General features: G+C 41.6%; 1 protein-coding gene across 3 annotated transcripts in view; it reads left to right on the forward strand.

The window, feature by feature from the left end:
* unm_sa1614 (un-named sa1614) overlaps positions 1-27,431 on the forward strand; it is a 173,380-nt gene that overhangs the window by 112,801 nt on the left and 33,148 nt on the right. For all 3 annotated transcript variants that reach the window (XM_060910398.1, XM_060910396.1, XM_060910399.1), the window contains 2 exons: positions 25,823-25,890; positions 26,965-27,140. In XM_060910398.1, the coding sequence (XP_060766381.1) occupies positions 25,823-25,890; positions 26,965-27,140 (244 nt within the window). The remainder of the gene's footprint in view (positions 1-25,822; positions 25,891-26,964; positions 27,141-27,431) is intronic.

Below are 27,431 nucleotides of genomic sequence, written 5' to 3' on the forward strand. Positions count from 1 at the left end.
TACCTCCCACAATGGACCCACATCACTTTGCTTACCACTGTAACAGGCCAACAGAGGATGCCATCTCCATGGCACTCCACTCTGCTCTGACCCACCTGGAATACCGCAACTCATACATCAGAATGCTGTTCATTGATTTCAGTGCAGCATTTAACACTGTGATCCCCTTCAAGCTGATCTCCAAGCTTAGCCAGATTGGTATTAGCACATCCCTTTGCAACGGGACACTGGACTTTCTAACTAACAGACTCCAGTGTGTTAAGCTAAACATTCTCTCCTCCACCGTTATAACCCTGAACACCGGTGTGCCACAAGGCTGTGTGATAAGACCTCTGTTCTTCTCTTTGTTCATCCACGACTGCATTCCTGTCCATGGCTGTAACAGCATAATCAAATTCGCAGATGACACCATGGTAGTGGGTCGGATCAGAGGTGACGATCATCATTAAGTTGTCCTCAGACAAGCTTGACAGCAGAGTCTCCAATTGTCTCGAGCCTCCATACATCCGGCCAGTTCCCCAGAACTCTCCACTCCTGCGTCTCTCCTCAAGATGTCCACGTATGTTGGGGTGGGACGTCCACGTATTTTCTTTTGTTTTCCTTTGTTGTCCAGGTAAGTTAGAGGACATTTAACATAGTTTATTTTGGGCCATGCTCACCCTGATACTAATTTACCTGTGCTGAAATAAACAAGCTGTATTTTGGATTGCAATCAACTGTGGCACTGGTCGTCCTTGGTAGTGGGGAAAGGGGAAGTCTTTTTTTTTACGCTGCGTTCAGGTTTCCCCTAGGCCGGGGCATAACAGGTCATGAGGTGTGACAATAACAACCTCATGCTTAACACACAAAAGACCAAATAGATCATTGTGGACTTCAGGTGGGTAAGGAGCCATGCACACACTCCCATCTTCATCAACAGAGCTGTCGTAGAGTGTGTCAAGCTTCAAGCTCCTTGGTGTCCACATCTCCAATCTCACCTGGTCCCTAAATTCCTCCGTTCTGGTAAAAAATGTGCAACAGTGTCTTTACTTTCTACGGAGCCTTAAGAAAACTCACTTCTTTCCCAGGATACTGGTCGACTTCTACAGTTGTGCCATTGAGAGCATACTCCCAAACTGCATCTCAGTCTGGTATGGCAAGTGCTCCATGTCAGACTGTAAAACACTCCAGTGGGTGGTGAAAACTGCTCAACAGATTACTGGTACTCAGTTACCTTCCATTGAGAACATTAGCACAAGCTATGCTTAGGCAGGGCAAGTAAACATCAAGGATGCCACCCACCCTAACCATGCACTTTTCTCCCATCTGGCAGATGGGACTGAAGCTTCCGTTCCTGCACCAGCAGGCTCAGGAGGAGCTTCTTCCTTGAAGTGTTAACTACGCTGAATTGCACACCACCACTGTGCTAACATCACTGCGCTATTCAGTACTTTAACATGCCTCTTGCACAAAATGGACCATAAACCAGTGTTTCTTAACTGGTGGGTCGCGACCCAAAAGTGGGTCGCGGAGGGGTCCTGGGTGGGTCGTGGAGCTGTGGTGTAAAAAAAATGCTAATTCATTGATTCACTAAAAAAAAGTGCAACTTTTTTCTGCGACAATTTACAACTCTTATTTTGATAGACGATTCCAGCTCCGTGTCATCTGTTGCCATAGACGCAGAATGTTTAAGCGACATAACATGCGTGCTAGTCATTTGAGTGGTGAACAACATGTCGAAACGACGGTACGACCCCGAATATTTGAAATATGGATTTAGTTGTGTTGAGGACAAAATGGTACAGAAACCCATCTGTGTGGTATGTGGTGAGACACTTGCACATGAGAGCATGAAGCCGTCGTTTTGCCTATGTTTATAGATCAGACATACAGCATATAATGGCCATGCAGATGCAAACACAGGTATTATAATAATAATAATAATAATAATGTTATTACATATTATGGTTATATTTTGAGAATTACATTAAATTGACTTGAACGCTAAAAAAATTGGGTCGTGACCTAATGACCATGGAAAATTGTGGGTCCCAAGACTGTTCCAGTTAAGAACCACTGCCATAAACTATGCCACTTGCATAAACTATGCCACTTATGCAGTATTACTGTACATGTGTTCATACTGTTGCTACACACACTGCCACTTTATTGTACAACTAAACATCTGTACATATGGGTTAACTACTGCTAACTGTACATACGTACTCTGTAATCTTGTCCACTTCCCCTCTCTAAGTATGCATTTAAATATTTACAAACATATCTGTACAGGGCTTTACCCAGAAAAAAATATCAGAGCGGTGCTACTGATGCAGGGCCCTGAAGGCTGCTAGGGGGGTCCGGGGGCATGCTCCCCCAGAAATTTTTGAAATTAGAGACTTCAAATAGTGCATTCTGGTGGCATGTAGGGCTGATTTAAGCACAATTCAACATTTTATTAAATTTGCTGTTTTTTTTTTTTTTACCTTGTCAAATATGCAAGGGGCAAAATTAGATTGCTCAACTGTCTTACAGTGCCTTGCAAAAGTATTCATACCCCTTGAACTTTTTCACATTTTTCCACCTTACAACCATGAACTTAAAAGTTTTTTATTGAGATTTTATGTGATAGACCAACATAGAGTAGCACATAATTGTGAAGTGAAATGAAAATGATAAATGGTCTTCAAAATTTTAAACAAATAAAAATCTGAAAAATGTGATGTGCATTAGTATTCAGCCCCCATGCATCAATACTTTGTAGAGCCACCTTTTGCTGCAATTACAGCTGCAAGTCTTTTGTGGTATGTCTCTACCAGCTTTGCACATCTAGACACTGAAAATTTTGCCCATTCTTCTTTGCAAAATAATCAAATCAAATCAAGTTTATTTGTATAGCGCTTTTAACAATAAACATTGTCGCAAAGCAGCTTTACAGAATTTGAACGACTTAAAACATGAGCTAATTTTATCCCTAATCTATCCCCAATGAGCAAGCCTGTGGCGACGGTGGCAAGGAAAAACTCCCTCAGACGATATGAGGAAGAAACCTCGAGAGGAACCAGACTCAAAAGGGAACCCATCCTCATTTGGGCAACAACAGACAGCCTGACTATAATATTAACAGTTTTAACAGGTATAACCCTCAACTGTCCTCATGGGGCCATCCTTCACAAGAGCGGTGCGATAAAACTCCAACCAGACACAGGGCACCAGGATGGATCAAGCAGGTCTGAGGGGCAGAAGAGGCCAGCATCTCAATCCCAGGATCAACATGTAACTCAGAGGGACAGATTGGGGGGGGGGGGGGGGGGGGGGGGGAAGAGAGAGAGAAAGAAAACACAGGTTGTTAGGTATGCCCTAAAAATGACAAGTATTAAATCTGTGTGGTAGGCTCGCAGAGACGAGAGTCTTTACATCAGGCATAACACACAACAATGGCATGTTAATATGGTAAAAAATATCATGACCTGCTCTGGCTGGATGCTTGATTGGGTGATGGGAGCACACTCCTCAGCAATGATGAGATGCAGATGGGACCCTTAGGGCTGGCCAAGACAATTCAGTTACATTTCACCAGGTCTGGGACATGCGACAGAATGTCTGACGGCCGATTCCCTGCAGGCTACGATAGCCAGTCGAGGTCTCCACCCTCTCCACCAAAAGATTTCCTGTTGACTCCATGTAACTCAGAGGGACAGATTTGGGGTGGGGGGGAGGGAAAGAAAACACAGGTTGTTAGGTATGCCCAATGTCACCTGAATAAGTAGGAGCAGTATACATATTGCACCGAGTACAAGCAGGGACTCCGGCAACTAACTATGACAGCATAACTAAAAGGAGAGAGCCAGAAGGTAACACAGGCATGAGGGAGCCCCGGGACATAAAGCAGCCAGCCACTACACTGTCAACAAACTCGAGTGAGCAAGCGAGTGGGGACTGACAGCATCCATACATCCCAGTTTACCAAAACACTCTATGTCTGAGGACCCTCCAGATCTACTCCTTTACCTCATAAACACCATTAACAAAAGGCTTGACTAAACAGATATGTTTTCAGCCTAGACTTAAATGCTGAGACTGTGTCTGATTCCCGAACATTACTTGGAAGGCTGTTCCATAACTGTGGGGCTTTGTAAGAAAAGGCTCTGCCCCCTGATGTAGCCTTCACTATACGAGGTACCAGCAGATAGCCTGCACCTTTTGATCTAAGTAGGCGTGGCGGGTCATAGAGGAGCAGAAGTTCACTCAGGTACTGTGGTGCGAGACCATTTAGTGCTTTAAAGGTCAATAGTAGTATTTTATAATCAATACGAAATTTGATTGGGAGCCAATGCAGTGTGGATAAGACAGGCGTGATGTGGTCATATTTTCTAGTTCTAGTAAGGACTCTTGCTGCTGCATTTTGAACTAACTGGAGCTTGTTTATGCACTTATTGGAACATCCAGACAGTAAGGCATTACAATAATCCAACCTGGAGGTAACGAAAGCATGGACTAGTTTTTCTGCATCATGCAATGACATTAAATTTCTTATCTTTGCAATATTTCTGAGATGAAAGAAAGCTATCCGGGTGATGTTATCAATGTGAGTTTCGAATGAAAGACTGGGGTCAATAATCACTCCGAGGTCTTTTACTGCTGCACGTGAAGAAACAGAAAGGCCATCCAGAGTCACTGTGTAATCAGAAAACTTACTTCTAGCTGTATGTGGTCCTAGCACAAGTACTTCAGTCTTGTCAGAGTTAAGCAGAAGGAAATTAATAAGCATCCAGTGTCTAATGTCCTTAACACATTCCTCAATTCTATTAAGCTGGTGTCTCTCATCAGGTTTTGCAGAGACATACAACTGTGCGTCATCAGCATAACAGTGGAAACTAATACAATGTTTACGAATAATATCGCCCAGAGGTAACATATATAGAGAAAAAAGCAGTGGACCCAAGACAGAACCTTGTGGAACACCAAACTTTACCTCGGTACATCTAGAAATATCACCATTTATATCAACATACTGATAACGATCAGTTAGATAAGACCTGAGCCAGGAGAGGGCCATTCCCTTAACTCCCACAACATTTTCTAGTCTATCCAGAAGAATGGAATGATCAGTGGTATCAAATGCTGCACTAAGGTCAAGCAACACAAGTAGCGAGACACAGCCCTGATCAGACGCCAACAGTAGGTCGTTTACTACTTTAACCAGTGCTGTCTCTTTGCTATGATGAGGTCTAAATCCTGACTGATACATTTCATGGATGTTATTCCTATGTAAATATGAGCATAACTGCTGTGCCACAGCTTTTTCAAGGATCTTGGAGATAAAGGGGAGGTTTGATATTGACCGATAATTGGACAGCTGACAGGGATCAAGGTCAGGTTTTTTAATCAGGGGTTTGATAACTGCTAGTTTAAAGGATTTGGGTACATAGCCAATCATAAGAGAAGAATTTATTATTTTTAGAAGCGGTTCAATTACTCCAGGCATTATCTGTTTGAATAGATGTGTCGGTAAGGGATCTAGTACGCAAGTTGAGGCTTTTGATGTAGAGATTAATGAAAGTAATTCAGTTTCTTTTAGGGGAGTAAAACATTCTAACTGATGATCTGATACAGTTATATTGTTAACTACAAGGTCACTTTCATTGTCTAACCTTAAATTAGTAGTTTGAATTTTTTGTCGGATATTCTCAATTTTGTCATTAAAAAAAATTCATGAAGTCGTTGCTACTACATACTGCAGGTGTGCATGTGTTGATAGTGGACTTATTCCTGGTTAATTTTACTACAGTATTAAATAGGAATCTAGGATTATTTTTGTTATCTTCTATTAGGGAGGAGAGATATGTTGATCTCGCAGCACTAAGAGCTTTTCTATACTTCAGGAAGCTCTCCTTCCAAGCTAATTTGAACACTACCAATTTTGTTTGACACCATTTACGTTCCAATTTTCGAGTGGTCTGTTTTAATGTGCGAGTGTCATCATTATACCAGGGTGCTAATTTTTTGTCTCCGACCGTTTTCCTTTTTAGAGGAGCTACATTATCTAAAGTATGGCGGAATGTTGACTCTAAGCATTCAGTTGCCTGATCAAGTTCTGCAGGGGCTGACAGTGACCCAAGCAAAGTTGACAGCTCTGGGAGATCATTTATAAAGCTCTGTGCAGTAGTTGACGTGAAAGTCCGTTTAATACAGTAGCATGGTGAGGTGCATATATTATTACTCAGACATATCTTGAATGAGATGAGACAATGATCTGAGATAACTTCAGACTGTGGAAGTATGACTATATTGTCTATGTTTAATCTGAATGTTAGTATTAGATCAAGGGTGTGACCACCATTATGGGTCGGTCCTATGACATTCTGCTTAATCCCGACTGAGTCTAAGATGGACACAAACGCTGTTTTTAAAGGGTCTTCTGGGTTATCGAAGTGAATATTAAAATCTCCGACAACTAAAGCTTTGTCTAAGGAAATAACCAGATCTGAGATAAAATCTGCGAATTCAGAAAGAAACTCAGAATATGGCCCCGGGGGCCTGTAAATAATAAGCAATGGAATTAACCGGGTAGACTTATTTTTCGAGGCTACATACATTATATGAGTATGAAGAACTTCAAATGTATTAAATTTATAACCAGGTTTTTGTGTTACACCTAGATAATCATTATAAATAACCGCGACGCCTCCTCCTCTGCCAGTTAGACGAGGCTGGTGTATATAACTGTATCCAGGAGGACTCGCTTCATTTAATGCTATATATTCATTTGGCTTAATCCATGTTTCTGTTAAACACAGTACATTAAACTCCTGATCAGTAATGAGTTCATTAACCATTAGCGCTTTAGATGTAAGAGATCTAATATTTAATAGCCCCACCTTCAGATCAAAGGTGCTGGCAGCAGCTGTACAGTCAGTATGATCTAATTTTATATTGATTAGGTTACTGGAACAAACTCTCTGAAAATTTCTACCTTTTTGTTGAGCTCGGGGAACAGACACAGTCTCGATGTAGTGGGCCCTGAGTGACGACTCTGTGCAGCTAGCAGACAGTCGGTTTAGCCTGTTCGTCTGCTCCCTGGCCTTGGCTCTGGATTGTCAGAAATTAACTAGGCCTGTTCTGAGACTATGACCTATGCTGCAGGAAATGAGAGCAGCACCTTCCCGAGTGGGATGGATACCGTCCCGCCCTAACAGGCCAGCAGTGCCCTCAAAATTAGCCCAATTATCTATAAAGCCCACACTGTTTTCAGAGCACCACCTGGACAGCCATCAGTTCAGCGACCATAACCTGCTGTAAGCTACATCGCCACGCCGCATTGGGATGGGGCCAGAGCATACTACAGCATCGGACATCGCCTTCGCTAATTTAAACACCTCTACAAAGTTACTCTTAGTAACTTCAGACTGACGAAGGCGTATATCATTAGCTCCTGCATGGATAACTATCTTTGTGAACCTGTGCTTGCCTAGGACCCTAAGATTACCTGCTATGTCCGGCGCCCTGGCTCCCGGTATACACCTGACTAAAGCTGCTGGTGCCCCTAAAGGCTGAGCTAATTTCACGTGCCGTATGATAGAGTCCCCTATAACCAGAGCTCTTTCAGGTTTCTCAGTGGGTGCATCACTAAGGAGAGCAAACCTGTTCGACACGTGACGCGGAGAGGAGTGGTGCTCCCGTGGGCGAGCCTCAGCGGTAGCTTTGGCTCTACGCTTATGCCGCCGAGTCATCACCCATTCGCCCCGCTGTAAGGGCTCTAATGCCGGAGTTGGGGGATTGCTAACTCCACCTAGGGCGTCCAGACTTTCCCTAACAGAAACTACACTGTTCTCACGCTCACTAACCTGCTCTAAAGCCTGGACACGCACTTCTAGCACTGTAATCTTCTCCGTCAGAGAGCTAACTAATCTGCACTTATCACAAGTAAAGCTAATAAAGCTATTGCTAGTGACGGAGGAAGAATGACTAAACATCCTGCACTCAGCACACTGAACAGGCTGAAGGTGTGCCATGATGAAAAGATTCACGTACCTTAAATGAAGATCTGTTGATATTAAAGCAGATCAGATGTGGATGGCCTCCGCTTGTGGTCTTTACACAGGAGGAGAGAAAAAGAAAGCTTCCGGTCTCGGCGTTCTTCCGAAAAAAGAAAGAGAAAAAAACGGGGAAAAAAAACCCGGAAAAAGGAAAGCGAAAGTGAAAAGTACAAAAATGAAAGCGACAGTACAATAAAAATGAAGAGGATACTGGAAATTTATTTGTAGAAAAAAAGTTAAAAAAGGATTAGTAATTAACGCCGGCACTCGCGGGAAAAAAGGACTCGGCGCGAACAACTCAGGAAGCAGGAAGTGCGTAAAATAGCTCAAGCTCAGCCAGACTGGATGGAGAGCATCTGTGAACAGCAATTTTCAAGTCTTGCCACAGATGCTCAATAGGATTTAGGTCTGGACTTTGACAGGGCCATTCTAACACATGAATATTCTTTGATCTAAACCATTCCATTGTAGCTCTGGCTGTATGTTTAGGGTCATTGTCTTGCTGGAAGGTGAATCTCCTTCCCAGTCTCAAGTCTTTTGCAGCCTCCAACAGGTTTTCTTCCAGGATTGCCCTGTATTTAGCTCCATCCATCTTCCCATCAACTCTGACCAGCTTCTCTGTCCCTGCTGAAGAAAAGCATCCCCATAGCATGATGCTGCCACCACCATGTTTCACAGTGGGAATGGTGTGTGCAGGGTGATGAGCAGTGTTAGTTTTCCGCCACACATAGCGCTTTGCATTTAGGCCAAAAAGTTCAACTTTGGTCTCATCTGATCAAAGCACCTTCTTCCACATGTTTGCTGTGTCCCCTACATTTCTTATGCCTGTCTTTCAACAATGGCTTTCTTCTTGCCACTCTTCCAAAAAGGCCAGATTTGTGGAGTGTACGACTTATAGTTGTCCTGTGCACAGATTCTCCCACCTGAGCTGTGGATTTCTGCAGCTCCTCCAGAGTGATCATGGGCCTCTTGGCTGCTTCTCTGACCAGTGCTCTCCTTGCTCGCTCTGTCAGTTTAGGTGGACAGCCATGTCTTGGTAGGTTTGCAGTTGTGCCATACTTTTTCCATTTTTGAATGATGGGTTGAACAGTGCTTCTTGAGATGTTCAGAGCTTGGGATATTTTTTTATAACCTAACCCTGCTTTAAACTTCTCCAGAACTTTATCCCTGACCTGTCTGGTGAGTTCTTTGGTCTTCATGATGCTGTTTGTTCTTCAGGGTTCTCTACATACATGTCAACCTTTGGTCAATCAAACCTGTATAACCAACCTCCAAAATCCTTATTTCCCTTATAAAATCCTTATAAGATGCAAATTAAAATAATTTACCTAAAATTTGAATGATAATTAACAATGATATATCCCAGTTACTTTTTATTCAATATTAATAACAACAAACCTTCAGAATGAATACAAAGCTCCAATGTTTGACAAAAACACAAAGCGTCACTCTAATGTTCTGAATTGTACTCCATGACAGCTTTTTTAGCACTCTGCACCAATACCTCACTAGGCTGCATGTCACAGCAAGTGTCTGTATTGATCTTGCACTGCAGTAGGCCAGGTCAGTGTGTCTGCATTCAGGTTCTTTCTGCTCTCTGTGTGTATCTTCCTGACTTGAGAGAGAACTCTCTCACAGTCAGCCAAGGGCGCAGATGGCACTGGGGATGGGGGGGGACATGTCCCCCCCAGATTTATAATGACCCCTATCTGTCCCCCCCCCCCCACCGTCCCTACGTAAGGCGCCAAACATAGGTAGAAAAAGTGAGTATTAATGTTCCGTTAGTTAGACTAACTTACATTGCAGCACAAAGTTGAAATGGCAGCAGCAGTAGCCTTGTCAGTGATCAATCCACATTACACCGATTCAAGAAGGGGAAAGGCTGGAGCAGATCCTTGCAGAGTTGGGAAAGCAAGGTGTTCAGTTTTCCACGTAATTCTCGGTTAATAACACTGCACAGCTCATCCATTTGGTGTTTCTGCTACGACTAATGGTGCGTTCAGTTGTACTCCTAAGTTGGAAGTTTGAAGTCGGAAAAGCATTGAAATCTAGCATCTACCAGCATAAACGTTGGGGTTTTCGTTTCATTTCATTAACTGTCCATTTTTTTTTAATTCCATGTTCCATGATGTCCCAGTTTTTAAACTGGGAAGCGGTGGAGAGATGTTTTTAGGACCTAGTGAGTCTGCTTTGAGACGGTAAATTTGTTTGGCTGCAGAGGGAATTTTTTTTTCTATCAGTTTTGTTTATTGGAAAAAATAATTTTTATTTTTATCTGTGTGAATCTGTTGTTCAAGTGTTTATACTTCTGTTTTCATACACATTTTATGTTTCTAATCATTTACATGAAGGCACGAGTGTGAATCATTTCAATTTTATTTTGTTATTAATTTTTGGACATTTCCCTTTTTGTTAGAAGTTACAGTTAAAGTTTCTGTGATGAGATTCTTCATCCTGCTGAGATCAGCAAATGTTTAAGTAAAACATGCAGAAGATCATACGTTTTGGAGCGTGATTAACATACCAGACAAATAACAATTTGATCATGTATGGCTAGTGTTGACCAGGTAGGCCTTTGTCTACCAATGTTCATTCAGTTAGAAAACTCACAATTCTAATGTATATTGAAGCTTCAGTACATATATGCATTTACACAAAATGGAATCATTTGCTGACAGCTCAGTCCCCCCCAGTAGAGGCCTGCACTCCCGCGGGTCCCGTGGGACTCCCGACGCAAAGCAGTGCGGCGCGGAACAAATTTTGAAAGCTCATTGCAGGCGGGAGCGGGAGAGGTGATAAGCTGCAGTCCCGCTAAGTAAAAACGTGTTTAAAATTTATAAATTATTAATTTATGTCTATCATATATAATTTGTGCTGGATATTTTATTTGGCATTAATAAAAACATTTTAAGATGCCTAAATTTGCGGATGTGGTCTAATCTCGCGTACGTTTCCGATTCCTTTCCTCTTCTGTGTTTGAGATCTCCATCATGGCAGAAGAGCAGAGCTCCTCTAGTGAAGCTCACAGTGCTTCAAAAGTAAGTGCTGCTTTAAAAAGAGGTGCATATTCCGTTAAAAAGTCAAGAGTCCTGAAATCGGAAATTTGGAAATTCATTCTCACTTGTGTACGACGCAGAGGGAAATCAGCTGCCCTTTGCTTGCTGTGATAAGTGCCAAAAGGTTCTGACATACAATGACCATAAATCAGGTACATCAGACCTGAATCGCCATGTATGTACTGTGTTAAAAGGACAACAATTGTTGGAGTTCAGAAGGAACAACGCAAAAGTGACAGATGCGTTGAAGGCAAAGACCATGAAGAAATGTGTTGATTTTGTTGCTGCGGACCTCCGCCCGTATGACAGCATCGCTGGTCAGGGATTAGCTCAGTTAGCCCAACACTTAGTTGACACGGCAGCCACAATAGGCAAATTCGATGTGCGAGATATTCTGCCCCATCCAACAACTGTGTCACGTCATGTAGATGATAGGGCACTCAAATTTAGAAGAGCTGTTGTTGATGACATAAACGAGACGATTGGGAAATACGGGTGTGCTGTGACAACGGATGTCTGGACTGAAACATATCGCAAAACCTCTTTCCTCTCAGCCACCCTGCATTACATCAATTCAGACTACAACTTACAGTCTAGAGTACTATTTTCTGCCCCATTTGATGAAGGAACCTCAAAGACAGGAGAAAATATCCGTGCTTTATTATTTCAGAATTTAAGAGCCTTCGGAATCGATTGTTCAGTCTTGGGGAAAAAGATTGTGTTTGTGACAGATAGAGGAGCGAATATGGTAGCCTCCTTACGAGGATTCACAAGGCTAAACTGCAGTGCCCATGTACTGAATTCAGTTCTCTCGCATGCCCTGTCTCCTACTGTGATGAGCGAAGTCCCTGAAGCAGGCCAGCTGATCAGCGACGCGAAGAAGCTGGTCAGCTATTTTAAACATTCCGGCCTGCAAGTCAAGCTGACGAAGTCTCTCAAACAGTCAGTGGAGACGAGATGGAATTCGACTGTGGACATGCTGGATTCTATCTCACAGCAGTATGACGAGGTCATAACAGTTCTACTTGAAAATAACCAATATGACAAAATAAGCTGCATCAATAAACAGATCCTTGCATCCCTGGTGGCGTTTCTCAAACCCTTCAAAGACGCAACGAATGACCTGGAGTCTGACAATATGGCATTAAGTGCTGCGCTTGTTCTGCCATGGTCCGTGAAGTTAAGGGAGCATTGTGAAGTGGCCAAAGCTGACCCCTTGACGCCTAGACGCACTGCTGTCACCAAGTCACCTTGTCCCAAACGGAATTGACATGCTGTATAAAGTAGCAACTTTCCTTACTCCAAAGCTGCGTCATCTTAGGATGATCAATGCAAATGAAAGACAATACGTGACGGAAGCTGTGAAAGAGATGACCGAGGAGTTGGGGTTTGATGTCCAAACTGATGAAAGCACGGAGCCACCTCCACCTAAAAAGGTCACTTTTCGTGACTTTGAGGAATGGGAGGATGTCGGTGCTACGGGTGCTGAATCGAAGTCTTTAAACTCCGAGATTGATGATTATCTGAAAGTGAAACTCATTGGATCCGAATCACACCAATCTAAAGATATCCTGCTGTGGTGGAAAAAGCACTGCTATGACTTTCCCACACTTGCCAAACTGGCACGGCATGTACTGGCCATTCCAGGTTCCAGCGCACCATCCGAGCGCGCGTTCAGCATATGTGGTCGCATACTGGAGGAAAGGCGCAGTATGTTGAAGCCCTCAACAGTGAACAATTTGCTGTTTCTCCATAGCTGTTCAAAGAACCCGATAGCCTAAGCAATAGGCTTAGTTGTTTCGTTTACCTGCGTTTGATTAAACCTACCGTTATTTCAATTAGACATGCTATAGCCTACTGACGTTTTTTCTCGTTTTTCTTATTCAAACAAGGTCAGCTATGTTATATTGAGTTTAACACTTGCACGGAGGCTCAAGCCCAAATAGTTTTAGAAATGTGCAACCATAGCCCTATAATGGCTACAGTAGCCTATACTGTCGATTTTTTGTTGTTGTTTTTGACGATGCATAGCCTACTGTCAACACTGTTCGTAGGCTAGGACTGTGTTTTGTTATAACATTTATATATGCTATGCTTATAGGGTATTCTATAGGATATTCTAGTTAGAAATGCTTTACAAATGTAAACTGGGTTAGCCTAATGTTTTGTATGGCTGAACAATAAATATACCAAATTTCCACTTGGAATTATGTGCTCGCCTGTCTTTTTTTATTGATTATTATTATTATTATTATTATTATTATTAGAGACACTGACGAAGGCAACAGCCGAAACGTTTGTCTCCTTCTGCTGCTAAAAACAACTGAAAAGAAATGTAACTAAAAGAATAAGTTCAAGAGTGCGATCCATCTCTCCTTTCACACTAATTATTCATAGGAGATGCACCACGGGAGAGCGCATACTTAAATGATTAGCCTACTTAAATAATTATTATTATTAGGTCTACATGTTGCCATTTCAACATTCCGAATTCAGAAACAAGGTAAATAATAACAAACGTGAACGTGAGCTGTAGATATTTATGCTCAAATCCACTCAAAGTAGGGGGCGGGGCACCATCACGCTGTGTCTTTAAATTATATTAATTTCCAGAGGTGGAAAGAGTACTAAAATATTATACTCAAGTACAAGTACTGTTACTCTGATGAAATTTTACTTAAGTACAAGTAAAGTTACCAAACAAAAAATCTACTCAAGTAAAAGTAAAAAGTAGATCATTTAAAATGTACTTTGAGTAAAAGTAAAACATTACTTTTAACAATGGGTGTTTTCTGCCTCCATTGTGTTGTGCAAAAATGAAAAAGAAGAGGAAACAAGGATATATGTACATCTCAACCCAGATGTTTTATTTAAAGGAAGTGTATCAAATTGAATGCTTAGGATAATGCTGCATTAAAACTGAGACAAACAAAAAAGGTCAATACACACAGTCATGTCGTTTACGTCACCCTGACCACACACAAAGCATTGTACACGAAATATGAAAGTGAAATGTTGCACCAAAATCTCGTAGCTTGCCTGTGTGCACTTTGTGTTATTGAACAATTCAATTCAAACATTATTTGTTTTGCTTAGTATTCCTTTCTGGCCTGTTGGATGTAGAATGGTAGGAGGACTGATCACGTCAGGTTGGCGAGCTAACTTGCTTGCATGATTAGCCAACCGAATAACAGACTAGTTACCGTTATGTTACAGTACCAACAGGTTGCTACTTCAACATTAGCAATGCCATCCACTATTTTTGGAATATAACCAGCCTATTGTCGGTTTTACTATGGAAAGGAAACATTATGCCAATGACAATACTTACCTCAACATGCTTGCGCAGATTAGACGTCGAATTTTTGTATGCCACAATGGTTGTCTTCTTGGGCACACATAATCTGCATTGCATAATGAAACTGTCACCCCTTTTCTCTACGAAGCTGAAGTGATCACGTATGTAGGGCCAGGGGTGCACTTCATTACTGGAAGAAATTGCGTTTTCTGCAGGGTCGTCCACCACAGGTTCCTCGGTCTCCTCCATGTCCGCAGGGGCGCTTTATCAACACCCGTGGCCCAGGGGCTAGGCCCCTCATAGGCTACCTGTCAACCCTACCCTTACTGTTGGCCAGGAAAACACTCTTATTTTATTTGCAATACGTGTCAAGCATTTACAGTGTAAGCGCGTAATTAGCCTAGAAGCCTACGATAGGTTACGTTTGGCTCAGCGTAGCTGCGCAAGGCCCACGCTCACATCGCTCAACACATCCGACCACAGAGGGAGAGAAGAACGCACGCATTATCATTACAGAGCCGGTTCTGATTATTACCACGGACAGGACAGTGATACTGCGTAACTTTCACGCAGGGGCATGGCCAGAGATAACCACACAAGCGCGCATGCGCGATAATGTAGACCTATGTGTAAGCATAAAACACACACACCTACAGACAAGGCCTTTTAAAAAATAAAATACATAAAAATAGCTCGGCGGCATGAAAACAAACATTCACTGCAAGTCAAGGTACTTGGCTCGGCGGCCACATGAAACGTAAACACCATGGACAGCGGCCAAACTCATAACTCTACAGACCAAAATACACGAAACCGAGTCCTACTAGGGTCTATTTTACCGATCTATGTTCAAGCATCATGCAAGTCTTCCTTCTCCTTGAATAAGACCGTGCATTCAACTGCCTTTTTGACATGACTGCATCGAAATACCACCTGCAACAATATTTCACGCACTCCATCAAGAAAAAAGTTGAACATGATGAACACGGGCATACTGTTTTGAGCATACGATTTTTTAAAAAGAAACTAGCTACATCAAAGTCCTTCAATAAACCCATCCTTTAGCGCAAATGAGCTTAACCTAGTTCAAAGCATGACGCTAGCAGTAGCTGCATAAGGCAAAATCACGTAGGCCTTTCGTCAGCAACAAGCCACGGCGGGCAAACATTAATAATCAAGTGTCATTACCTTAAAACGTTGTCTTGACCACAGAACTTCTCAAGTATTTCACTTAAATCCACACGGGTTAACAACACACCCAACACAGCGAGCGAGAAATGTGGATCTGCGCTAGCTTTGTATTGCTATTCCCCTCAGTATGCTTACTCTGTCTGCTGCCCGAACTGTGAACATTATAGGCTACAATCTTTTCATCAATTTCTTCAGTAGATGCCGTTTTAGACATTTTATTATCCCCATAGAAATATGCTATTATACTAACAGGATTATAACCCATACGAAAAAAAACAGTAAAGAACTTATAAGAATTTACCACTGTCTTAGTAGTAAATCCTTATAAATATAAAGGATAAATATATATGCCATGTATGATTTACTCCTGAAAGTGGCCCCTTTTGCATTTTCCTCATACAAATTTATGAAAATCTAGTATGTATGAAGTGAACATTGTGCATGGTTTTTACAGATAATGTGTATGATGAATTACACCGTCTTTGTATGCTTCATGTAATGTTTGTAGTTTTAAATTATATTTTACAGTTTAAAATGTATATGCCTTTTATATGTAAATCCACACAAACATATATATTTTTGTTTGAATTGTGGATGTATCGTAAAGGTATTCTATGATGGCTCTCTATGTTTTTTATCTGTCAACATTACATTGACAGTAATTGGTTGACATTTTAAAAACAGATAAACCTGAACAATTCATACAAAAAAAACTCTTCTATTTTTGCATTTATATTAATTGATCAACATATAAAAACATCTATAAACCTAAAGAAGTCATACAATAAACCTGTCTTTTTCAGTAGGTTGACATATAAAAAACATAGAGAGCCATCATAGAATACCTTTACGATACATCCACAATTCAAACAAAAACATATATGTTTGTGTGGATTTACATATACTGTAAAACGCATATACATTTTAAACTGTAAAATATAATTTAAAACTACAAACATTACATGAAGCATACAAAGACGGTGTAATTCATCATACACATTATCTGTAAAAACCATGCACAATGTTCACTTCATACATACTAGATTTTCATAAAAAATTTGTATGAGGAAAATGCAAAAGGGGCCACTTTCAGGAGTAAATCATACAGCATATATATTTATTTATAAATCCTTATAAGGATTTATCCTTATATTTATAAGGATTTACTACTAAGACAGTGGTAAATTCGTATAAGTTCAAATCACACGACACGTATTCAAATCACAACTGATTTATTTTACTGTTGGACAGATCATAGCATATCTAGCCTAGCTGCACATAGCCTAGCTGCTGGTAGGCTGATAACTGATAAGTAGCTGATATTCTGAACAGATTGGTGATCCTTACCTTAAAAAGTCTGTGACTTTAGGCAATGATTCTATCATTACCTGCATCTCTCTCTTTTTTTTCCTTTTATGCGCCCCGCTAACATGTGAACGCTTCATCTTTCAAAGCCTCTAAATTTGTGTCTCAGTAGTCTGCAGTCTTTGGTGCGCTTTCGTGCGTGACGTTACATTTTGTTACATTTTATTCTGGTACAGTTGTGGGTGTTCGTTTTGCGAACCACATCCACCATGTCTCTTACAGCAGGCTACTGTGCGCTCATTTATTTCTAACCTTATTTCTATCCATACATTAATGTAGGCCCACGATTCCGACAGTTTATTATTTTATTAATATTACAAGGCCCCTGATTGGCTGTGGCCCAGGGGCTTGAGCCCCCCCCCCCCCTTAAAGCGCCGGTGCATGTCCGCCATCGTCTGTGTGAGACTCGTGCGCGCGCGACAACTGTCCTTCCTGTGATTCATTTCCAGAACGCATTTCCCCTTCTCCGTTTTAGCCTTTTTTTAATTTTTAATTTTTAATTTTTTACTCAGTAATGGTTGTGATGTAAAATGTACCGAAGTACACTACTTAAAAGAAAACATACTTAAGTAAAAGTAAAAGTACACTCTTTAAAAATTACTTGAAAAAGTATAAGTACACAAAAAAGCTACTCAAGTACAGTAACGCGAGTAATGTAATTCGTTACTTTCCACCTCTGTTAATTTCTTATAGGCCTACTTGTATTTCCTAGAATGTAAATGTGAGGAGTGACATAGAAGCTACAGTGGGGCAAAAAAGTATTTAGTCAGTCACCAATTGTGCAAGTTCTCCCACTTAAAAAGATGAGAGAGGCCTGTGATTTTCATCATAGGTACACTTCAACTATGAGAGACAAAATGAGAAAAAAAATCCAGAAAATCACATTGTCTGATTTTTAAAGAATTTATTTGCAAATTATGGTGGAAAATAAGTATTTGGTCAATAACAAAAGTTCATCTCAATACTTTGTTATATACCCTTTGTTGGCAATGACAGAGGTCAAACGTTTTCTGTAAGTCTTCACAAGGTTTTCACACACTGTTGCTGGTATTTTGGCCCATTTCTCCATGCAGATCTCCTCTAGAGCAGTGATGTTTTGGGGCTGTCGCTGGGCAACACGGACTTTCAACTCCCTCCAAAGATTTTCTATGGGGTTGAGATCTGGAGACTAGCTAGGCCACTCCAGGACCTTGAAATGCTTCTTACGAAGCCACTCCTTTGTTGCCCGGGCGGTGTGTTTGGGATCATTGTCATGCTGAAAGACCCAGCCACGTTTCATCTTCAATGCCCTTGCTGATGGAAGGAGGTTTTCACTCAAAATCTCACGATACATGGTCCCATTCATTCTTTCCTTTACACGGATCAGTCGTCCTGGTCCCTTTGCAGAAAAACAGCCCCAAAGCACGATGTTTCCACCCCCATGCTTCACAGTAGATATGGTGTTCTTTGGATGCAACTCAGCATTCTTTCTCCTCCAAACACGACAAGTTGAGTTTTTACCAAAAAGTTCTATTTTGGTTTCATCTGACCATATGACATTCTCCCAATCCTCTTCTGGATCATCCAAATGCTCTCTAGCAAACTTCAGATGGGCCTGGACATGTACTGGCTTAAGCAGGGGGACACGTCTGGCACTGCAGGATTTGAGTCCTTGGCGACGTAGTGTGTTACTGATGGTAGCCTTTGTTACTTTGGTCCCAGCTCTCTGCAGGTCATTCACTAGGTCCCCCCGTGTGGTTCTGGGATTTTTGCTCAGTGTTCTTGTGATCATTTTGACCCCACGGGGTGAGATCTTGCGTGGAGCCCCAGATCGAGGGAGATTATCAGTGGTCTTGTATGTCTTCCATTTTCTAATAATTGCTCCCACAGTTGATTTCTTCACACCAAGCTGCTTACCTATTGCAGATTCAGTCTTCCCAGCCTGGTGCAGGTCTACAATTTTGTTTCTGGTGTCCTTTGACGGCTCTTTGATCTTGGCCATAGTGGAGTTTGGAGTGTGACTGTTTGAGGTTGTGGACAGGTGTCTTTTATATTGATAACGAGTTCAAACAGGTGCCATTAATACAGGTACAGTAACAAGTGGAGGACAGAGGAGCCTCTTAAAGAAGTTGTTACAGGTCTGTGAGAGCCAGAAATCTTGCTTGTTTGTAGGTGACCAAATACTTATTTTACAGAGGAATTTACCAATTAATTCATTAAAAATCCTACAATGTGATTTCCTGGATTCTTTCCCCCCATTCTGTCTCTCATAGTTGAAGTGTACCTATGATGAAAATTACAGGCCTCTCTTATCTTTTTAAGTGGGAGAACTTGCACAATTGGTGGCTGACTAAATACTTTTTTGCCCCACTGTATGTGCAATGTACAATATTCTTAATATCCACTGTAGATTTTGGTAGGTGTATTGAGTATCTCTGTAAAGCCTCAGCTGCGCATGCCGCCTGGCAACGCGCACCCTCGCTACGTGCGCTAGGTGAAGGATCGGTCAGTGGAGAGCTCAACTAAGCTCAGCATGTTTAATTCCCCAAGCCAATGACAAGAACTTTCGTGAGAAATAACGTGAACGTCTGCATCATGCAGGATTTGTGGGTGGGAGCGGGACAAAATATGGCAGGCGCGGGCGGGAGCGGGACTGAAAATCATAATTCTTTGCGGGAGCGGGCAGGAGCGGGACTGCACAATGCGGGCGCGGGCGGGAGCGGGACTGAAAATTCTGTCCCGCGCAGACCTCTACCCCCCAGTTCAAAATCCTATCTGCGCCCCTGCAGTCAGCATTACTGTGGGGTAAACAGAGCACTGCCTAACTTGAACTAAAACGCCCACTACCTTGTGTTTTCTGTCTTTTCCAGTTGTTGGCATATCAGTTTTTGAGCGCGCAAATACTGTCATCAGTGGCTGATTTTGCCTTTGGCTTGCATTCCGCTGATGTAGTTTCGATTTGAAATGTTCTTTCACATCATACACTCCCGATGCTGCAACTTTGATGTCACGCACACACAGTGTGCGGTGTGCGTATTCTTCGTTTTTGGAGGCTGCTGGTTGGATTATGCCATTGAAAAGGTCCTTCCATTCAGGGAGAAACCTACCGCTGTATTGTGTTTTGAATTTCTTTGCCGGAGTGAACATTCAGAATCTTTTCAGTTACTACTGAAAGTCGCTCAGGTGGAAATACGCTTTTCAAACAAAATGTTACTTCACGGTTGGCGGGATTCTCGCAATGCGGTGTGTGCATGATCAAAAGTGGAACGAAGTCTCGCTACCACAAGATAACGTGCAATTTCATAAGACTCTTTACTGGCTGGCTGTGCTTTCTGTGGTGTACAGTACGTTTGTAAATGTTATGTGCTCTTTTATCATCATGGAAATTGATTATAGCTCTAAATAAATATTGAATTTTTTTTAAAGAATCCGTATAACTTTATTTGTACTCCCGTATACTACGTTTATTGAATCAAATCCATATAAAATACGGACATTCCGTATAGGTTGACATGTATGTCTCTAACAAACCACTGAGGCCTTCACAGATTAAGTGTATTTATGCTGAGAGTAAATTACACACAGTAGGACTCTAACTAATTAGATGACTTCTGAAGGCAGTTGATTGCACTGGATTGTATTTAGAGGTATCAGAGTACAGGGGGCTGAATACTAATGCACACCACATTTTTCAAATTTTTATTTGTTTAAAATTTTGAAGACCATTTATCATTTTTGTTTCACTTCACAATTATGTGCTACTCTGTGTTGGTCTATCACATAATATCTTAATAAAAAACTTTTAAGTTCATGGTTGTAAGGTGGAAAAATGTGAAAAAGTTCAGGGAGTATGAATACTTTTGCAAGGCACTGTAGGTCTTTTTTGTCGTATCTTCCGTTTTATAATGCGCCAAACATTTTCTATGGGTGAAAGATCTGGACTGCAGGCTGGCCAGTTCAGTACCCAGACCCTTCTTCTACACAGCCATGATGCTGTAATTGATGCAGTATGTGGTTTGGCATTGTCATGTTGGAAAATGCAAGGTCTTCCCTGAAAGAGACGTTGTCTGGATGGGAGCATATGTTGCTCTAGAACCTGGATATACCTTTCAGCATTGATGGTGTCTTTCCAGATGTGTAAGCTGCCCATGCCACACGCACTAATGCAACCCCATACCATCAGAGATGCAGGCTTCTGAACTGAGCGCTGATAACAACTTGGGTCGTCCTTCTCCTCTTTAGTCCGAATGACACGGCGTCCCTGATTTCCATAAAGAACTTCAAATTTTGATTCGTCTGACCACAGAACAGTTTTCCACTTTGCCACAGTCCATTTTAAATGAGCCTTGGCCCAGAGAAGACATCTGCGCTTCTGGATCATGTTTAGATACGGCTTCTTCTTTGAACTATAGAGTTTTAGCTGGCAACGGCGGATGGCACGGTGAATTGTGTTCACAGATAATGTTCTCTGGAAATATTCCTGAGCCCATTTTGTGATTTCCAATACAGAAGCATGCCTGTATGTGATGCAGTGCCGTCTAAGGGCCCGAAGATCACGGGCACCCAGTATGGTTTTCCGGCCTTGACCCTTACGCACAGAGATTCTTCCAGATTCTCTGAATCTTTTGATGATATTATGCACTGTAGATGATGATATGTTCAAACTCTTTGCAATTTTACACTGTCGAACTCCTTTCTGATATTGCTCCACTATTTGTCAGCGCAGAATTAGGGGGATTGGTGAGCCTCTTCCCATCTTTACTTCTGAGAGCCGCTGCCACTCCAAGATGCTCTTTTTATACCCAGTCATGTTAATGACCTATTGCCAATTGACCTCATGAGTTGCAATTTGATCCTCCAGCTGTTCCTTTTTTGTACCTTTAACTTTTCCAGCCTCTTATTGCCCCTGTCCCAACTTTTTTGAGATGTGTTACTGTCATGAAATTTCAAATGAGCCAATATTTGGCATGAAATTTCAAAATGTCTCACTTTCAACATTTGATATGTTGTCTATGTTCTATTGTGAATACAATATCAGTTTTTGAGATTTGTAAATTATTGCATTCCGTTTTTATTTACAATTTTTTACTTTGTCCCAACTTTTTTGGAATCGGGGTTGTAGAATGTTGTTTCATGTATGGTTGCGAATGGCAGTCAGTGCATGCAGCGAAACCCTTTTCACTTCTGGGTTGAGTACCAGGATAGGCTAGACCTATATATTATAATATCTTCCTATTTCTATAGTTATTTCTCATTTTCAGAGGGGAAACGGATATATTTAGGTGCAGAAAGTACTCTGCATTTTTCAATTTATGGGATATTTTTTTCTTTTTTCTTGGTGTGCAAGTGAAAGCGCTGCGCTGACGTTGCACAGTGCTGCGGGGCATTGTGTATCCGCGCTTTGCAGAAAGCCCTGCTGTATATCATCACTGTACATACTGTAACATAGCATTACTATGCTGCAGTATTTACTTCTGGCACTTATCAGAAAATAATACCGTGTTTTGCATTTTTGGTTAGATGCTAAGTATATTTCATTGGCTTTGTACCTGTACTCTGCACAATGACAAAGTTGAATGTAGTTGCCATCATTTTCATTTCCATGATGAGTGCAAGTAACACAATCGTTAGTTCCGGGCCATTAATTTGTTTGAGCAATGGTCCAAGCATGCTGAGATTTGCATTTTAAGCACTGGGGTGTTTCACCATCCGTATCACTCTTAGGCCCTGTCCACACGGCAACGGATTCAGGTGACTCCGATACAATTGCTTATCGTTTAGGCCTGGCGTCCACATGGCACCGGCGTTTTGGGTGCCCAAAACGCAATCTTTTTGAGAACGGGTTCCAGAGTGGAAAGATCTGGCAACGTTGCCGTTGTGAAGTCGTCTGGATGAGTAGAACGGATTTGTTTACGATGACGTCACAACCACATGACTGTGAGTGCTTCACGCTGGGTAGAAGTGTAACGAATATCACCAGGATATCACCAGGAAAAAGCCTTACAGAGCACTAGTGAGAGTGAAACAAGAGCTTGGATATTATTATTATTATTATTATTATTATTATTATTATTATGTTCAGTGTTAGTTCACAGTAGTAATGCAAGAAGCAGAATAGTGACAGTAATAGTGAAGCAAAAACATGCAATTGTACAAACACTGCAGCTCTACAGCAAAATATTCATTTATGAAATGGTCTGATTCTTAACACCAGTAGTGCCAATGATCTTCTCATTGCGATGCGATGCGAGTTGTCAACAAATCCTATAACTTGGTTCATGAAACGCGCTTACAAAATATTTTCACTGTGAATATTTATTGTGTAATGGTGCAAAGTGAGAGAGAGAGAGAGACTCTGCCCTTAGGGCAGAGTCAATCCCGCCAGCAAAAATAGGGAAAAAAAGGAGCGATCTCACCTCTTCAGATGTTGGTTTAAGTCCGACAATACATTCCTCAAAAAGGGCATAGAGGAGCAAATTAATCCATCAACGTGTAGCATTCATTTTATTCCGGACCATTAAAGACGCCGCCTTCCGCGTAGAATCATACGTCATCCTCACCGCCATATTGGATAGGTCAAAGCGGAGAATAAAGATTCATGCGCTGCCTTTAACTATACCAACAGGTTTACCGTCCAAACGAGATCACATGGGATTACCTTTCACAGGTGAGAAACAACAAATTAATCCATCAACGTGTAGTATTCAATTTATTCCGGACCATTAAAGACGCCGCCTTCCGCGTAGAATCATACGTCATCCTCGCCGCCATATTGGAGAGGTCAAAGCGGAGAATAAAGATTAGCTGCGTTTAACTGTACCAACAGGTTTGCCGTCCAAACGAGATCACATGGCATTACCTTTCACAGGTGAGACTGGAAAAATACTTTTCATTGTATTTGGTCATTATAATGTAATTTTACGAACAGATTTTCCTGACTTTGTGGCTAATATGAAGTCTCGCGCATAATAGTTTATGCGCATGCGTCCTTACTTCTTCTATTGTTCTGGTGTCTCCGAAGGGACCGTCTTACAGCGCCCCTAGAGGTGTGGCATGTGTATTGCATCGTTTTCAGCAAGCGTTGCGTTGCCATATGGACCTGATATGTTACTGATCGTTGCCCATTTGGACGCGATATATTTTTAAATAACATCTCGTTGCCGTTGTCGTGTGGATGTAGCCTTAGTCTGTGTCCTCCACATAAAATTCCACTTCCTCGTTTGAAACTAAGATATGGCAAATGATAATTTTCATGAGTAAAACTTGCTTCAAATTATGAATGCTCATCAGATGAAGATGAAAAGGAAGAAGGGACACCAGTTTTACTAGAAGCACTTTTAACAGGAATGTAGTATTTATATTAATCTCATCTCATTATCTCTAGCCGCTTTATCCTGTTCTACAGGGTCGCAGGCAAGCCGGAGCCTATCCCAGCTGACTACGGGCGAAAGGCGGGGTACACCCTGGACAAGTCGCCAGGTCATCACAGGGCTGACACATAGGTGGGGTTTACATTAGACCATATCAGCGGATCATCAGATTAACGTTTTTAAAACGATTAGTGTGCACACAGCAACGCCAATACACGATTCGCGTGCACACAGCAACACCAATACACGGATACGCTCGGCTCCGCAGGCATCCTGCGCTCCAAATCACTCCGCCCTGAACAGCGAGTGCCCTCTGGAGGGTGCGCACTCCGGCCCTGTGCAGCTCACAGAGCGCGCGAGTATAGCGCACGAGCAGTGATTCGGGACTGAGCCGCTGTGTGTGTGATCTCAGTGCATATCACTTACCACTTGCAAGTGGAAGGATGGCAAGCCTAAAGACAATCATAACTACACAATGGGCAGTATTTGCATCAGTATTTGCAGTATTTTCATACTTTTATACTCTTTAATGAAAGGTGATACAAGGCGGAAGTCTGCGCCGTTTTTCAGCAGTCGCGTCACATGACCAACGCCAGCGAATCAGGAAGGTGGATGTCACAGTGACGTTGTCCAATGACGACGCCAGCTAGAGCTCAGCACAGTGTATCCGCGTATTTTGAATGTTTACACAGCACCGGACCACACACGATCTGGATTGAATACGTGGACCCTGGCGGATTCCCGTTTCCCGGCGTTTCCAGGCGGTTTAATGTAAATGGACAGTGCATCCGCGAAGAAAACGAGACAGATACGGTCTAATGTAAACTTGGCCACAGACACAGACAACCATTCACACTCACATTCACGGTCAATTTAGAGTCGCCAGTTAACCTAACCTGCATGTCTTTGGACTGTGGGGGAAACCGGAGCACCCAGAGGAAACCCACACGGACACGAGGAGAACATGCAAACTCCACACAGAAAGGCCCTCGCCGGCCACGGGGCTCGAACCCGGACCTTCTTGCTGTGAGGCGACAGCGCTAACCACTACACCACCGTGCCGCCCTAGTATTTATATTGATTTATAAATCAATATGAGCTAGCTAGCTAGCTACCTGATGTATTGTAAAATGAAGGTGGCTTCTTTGGGAAGTGAATTATTCTGAAACTTGGCTGTAGACCACTGCTTACAAATGTGGTAATGTGACCAGAAGTACATGCTGTTTGACTGTGTATAACCTAACATGGGACAAAATGTAACCTTTTTTTAGGTTGTTCCCTGTGTTCCCCTATTCTTAGCTCTTCAATTTAACAATAGCACAATCATTAAATCAGCCTGTTTGGAGCAACTTTTAGCCTTAATATTTTTGTGAATATTGGCTGAGTCCCATACAAACCTTTTATTATGTATCGTTAACTCCAATGAAATCTCATCCCCTCTCTCTCTCTTTTTTTATATACATAATGTACTGTGTTTGTAACTTAAACTTAAGTAAATAAGAATTTCATAAATAAGTATTATTACTGAAATTAAGATTATTTCAGATCAGGGTCTCCAAAGTACACTGTGCCAGTGACGGCCCTCAACGCACTGTCTGAACTACCAGAACGAAGTAAGCCCTTATTCACCTCTCCACCTCTGTGTGATTTTTGTAGTATCTTTATCATGGTTGTGTTTCAGTTATGCTGACGTTGTTGGAGGCATTATTATGTATTCAGGGTGTTTGAGTGAAAAAATGAGTCTGTGATAATAAAATAGATTATTTATTTAAACATCTCTTAAAGGAATGCTGGTATTTTTCGAATTTTGTCTCACAAAAATGAGTTGAATGGAAGGGAAAACAAGAAAAAAAAACAACTTATTAAATATCCATAAAAATACTGTTCAAATCTTCAGTCTAAAACAACATAAAGCAGAAATGTAATCTGTGTCCATCACTGATTTATATATAAACTATAATTGATGCCTCCTCACATTCTCAATCCTATGTCACGTGGCCCATGGCCTGGTAATCCAGTGTGCCATCTTTAAAGGTGTATCAGTTTGTAAATGCACTCAGAGATCAAGGAGTACCATTGATTTAAAGCAAATAGATTAAGTTTAGAAAATACTTTTGCTGTCAATTCCACTATCAAAACAAAATGCCACATTAAACTATGTGGGTGTTTATAATATCTAATAAACTGCTCACTGTTAAACAGATTAGATGTTGTGGGTTACAGAAACCCATAATCATAGTCATATGAATACATAGAAACCGAATGAAATCTGAGTAAAAGTGTCATCATTCTCACAATGATATGGAGTGTAATTTTTTCAAGTCTTACTGTAACTGTGTGCTTTTTTTCAAAAGTAATTTGGTGGAGTAGCCATTTAGGATCAGATTGGTGATGAATATGCATTGTGGCTAAACAAGGAACAACATTATTCACCATTAGCTAAGTTTTGTTGTTCACTTTTATGTTATTAGATGGGCTGTTTAAGTTAAGTTTAAATGCAGTGTAAAAAATATATAGTTTATTGTACATGGGAACTTTGAACTAATCTCTAAAGTACACAACATTAAGGTTATGACTTTTTGTAACATAACTTCTTGAGGAACTCGTCCTGTACGTTTCTGTTTCTAAGTGGAACTTGCCACTCTGTTATGAAATGAAAAGGAAGGAAGTCACATGTGTTTTTGCAGATTTTAAGGCAGATCGTGAAAGGCACACCTCCCACTTCCTGTATTCAACTGTGCAGAGCAGCAGCAGCTTGGGGCGACAGGGCCCAGCTCTCTCCCCCACCTCCCCTCACTCCCTCAGCCTGGACTCCTCATCCTCCTGCCTTAGTGCTCCACACCCACTACCCAGACAAAAAATGGTGAGCTCATTGTGTGTCTGCAGTTCACACCTTCTAATAGGCGTATCGGACGCTTGCTGGCCATGATGTGAAAATTGTGCATGCAGACGCTCATCTAAGTTTCCAATTCTGTCATTGCTTAACTCTTGAATATTTTCTATCGTGAATACTAGCATTAAAAAGCTTAATCTCTGCTTTCCAAAGAAATTTATCTCGTTAAGATCTATTCAGTATTTTGGGAGTAACAGCAGGTTGAAGTTGGCACAACAGAGTACAGTCTCTGTTCGCATGATGATGGGAAACTGCTGGTGC

The sequence above is a fragment of the Neoarius graeffei genome, chromosome 26, assembly GCF_027579695.1.
Source record: "Neoarius graeffei isolate fNeoGra1 chromosome 26, fNeoGra1.pri, whole genome shotgun sequence".
Lineage (NCBI taxonomy): Eukaryota > Metazoa > Chordata > Actinopteri > Siluriformes > Ariidae > Neoarius > Neoarius graeffei.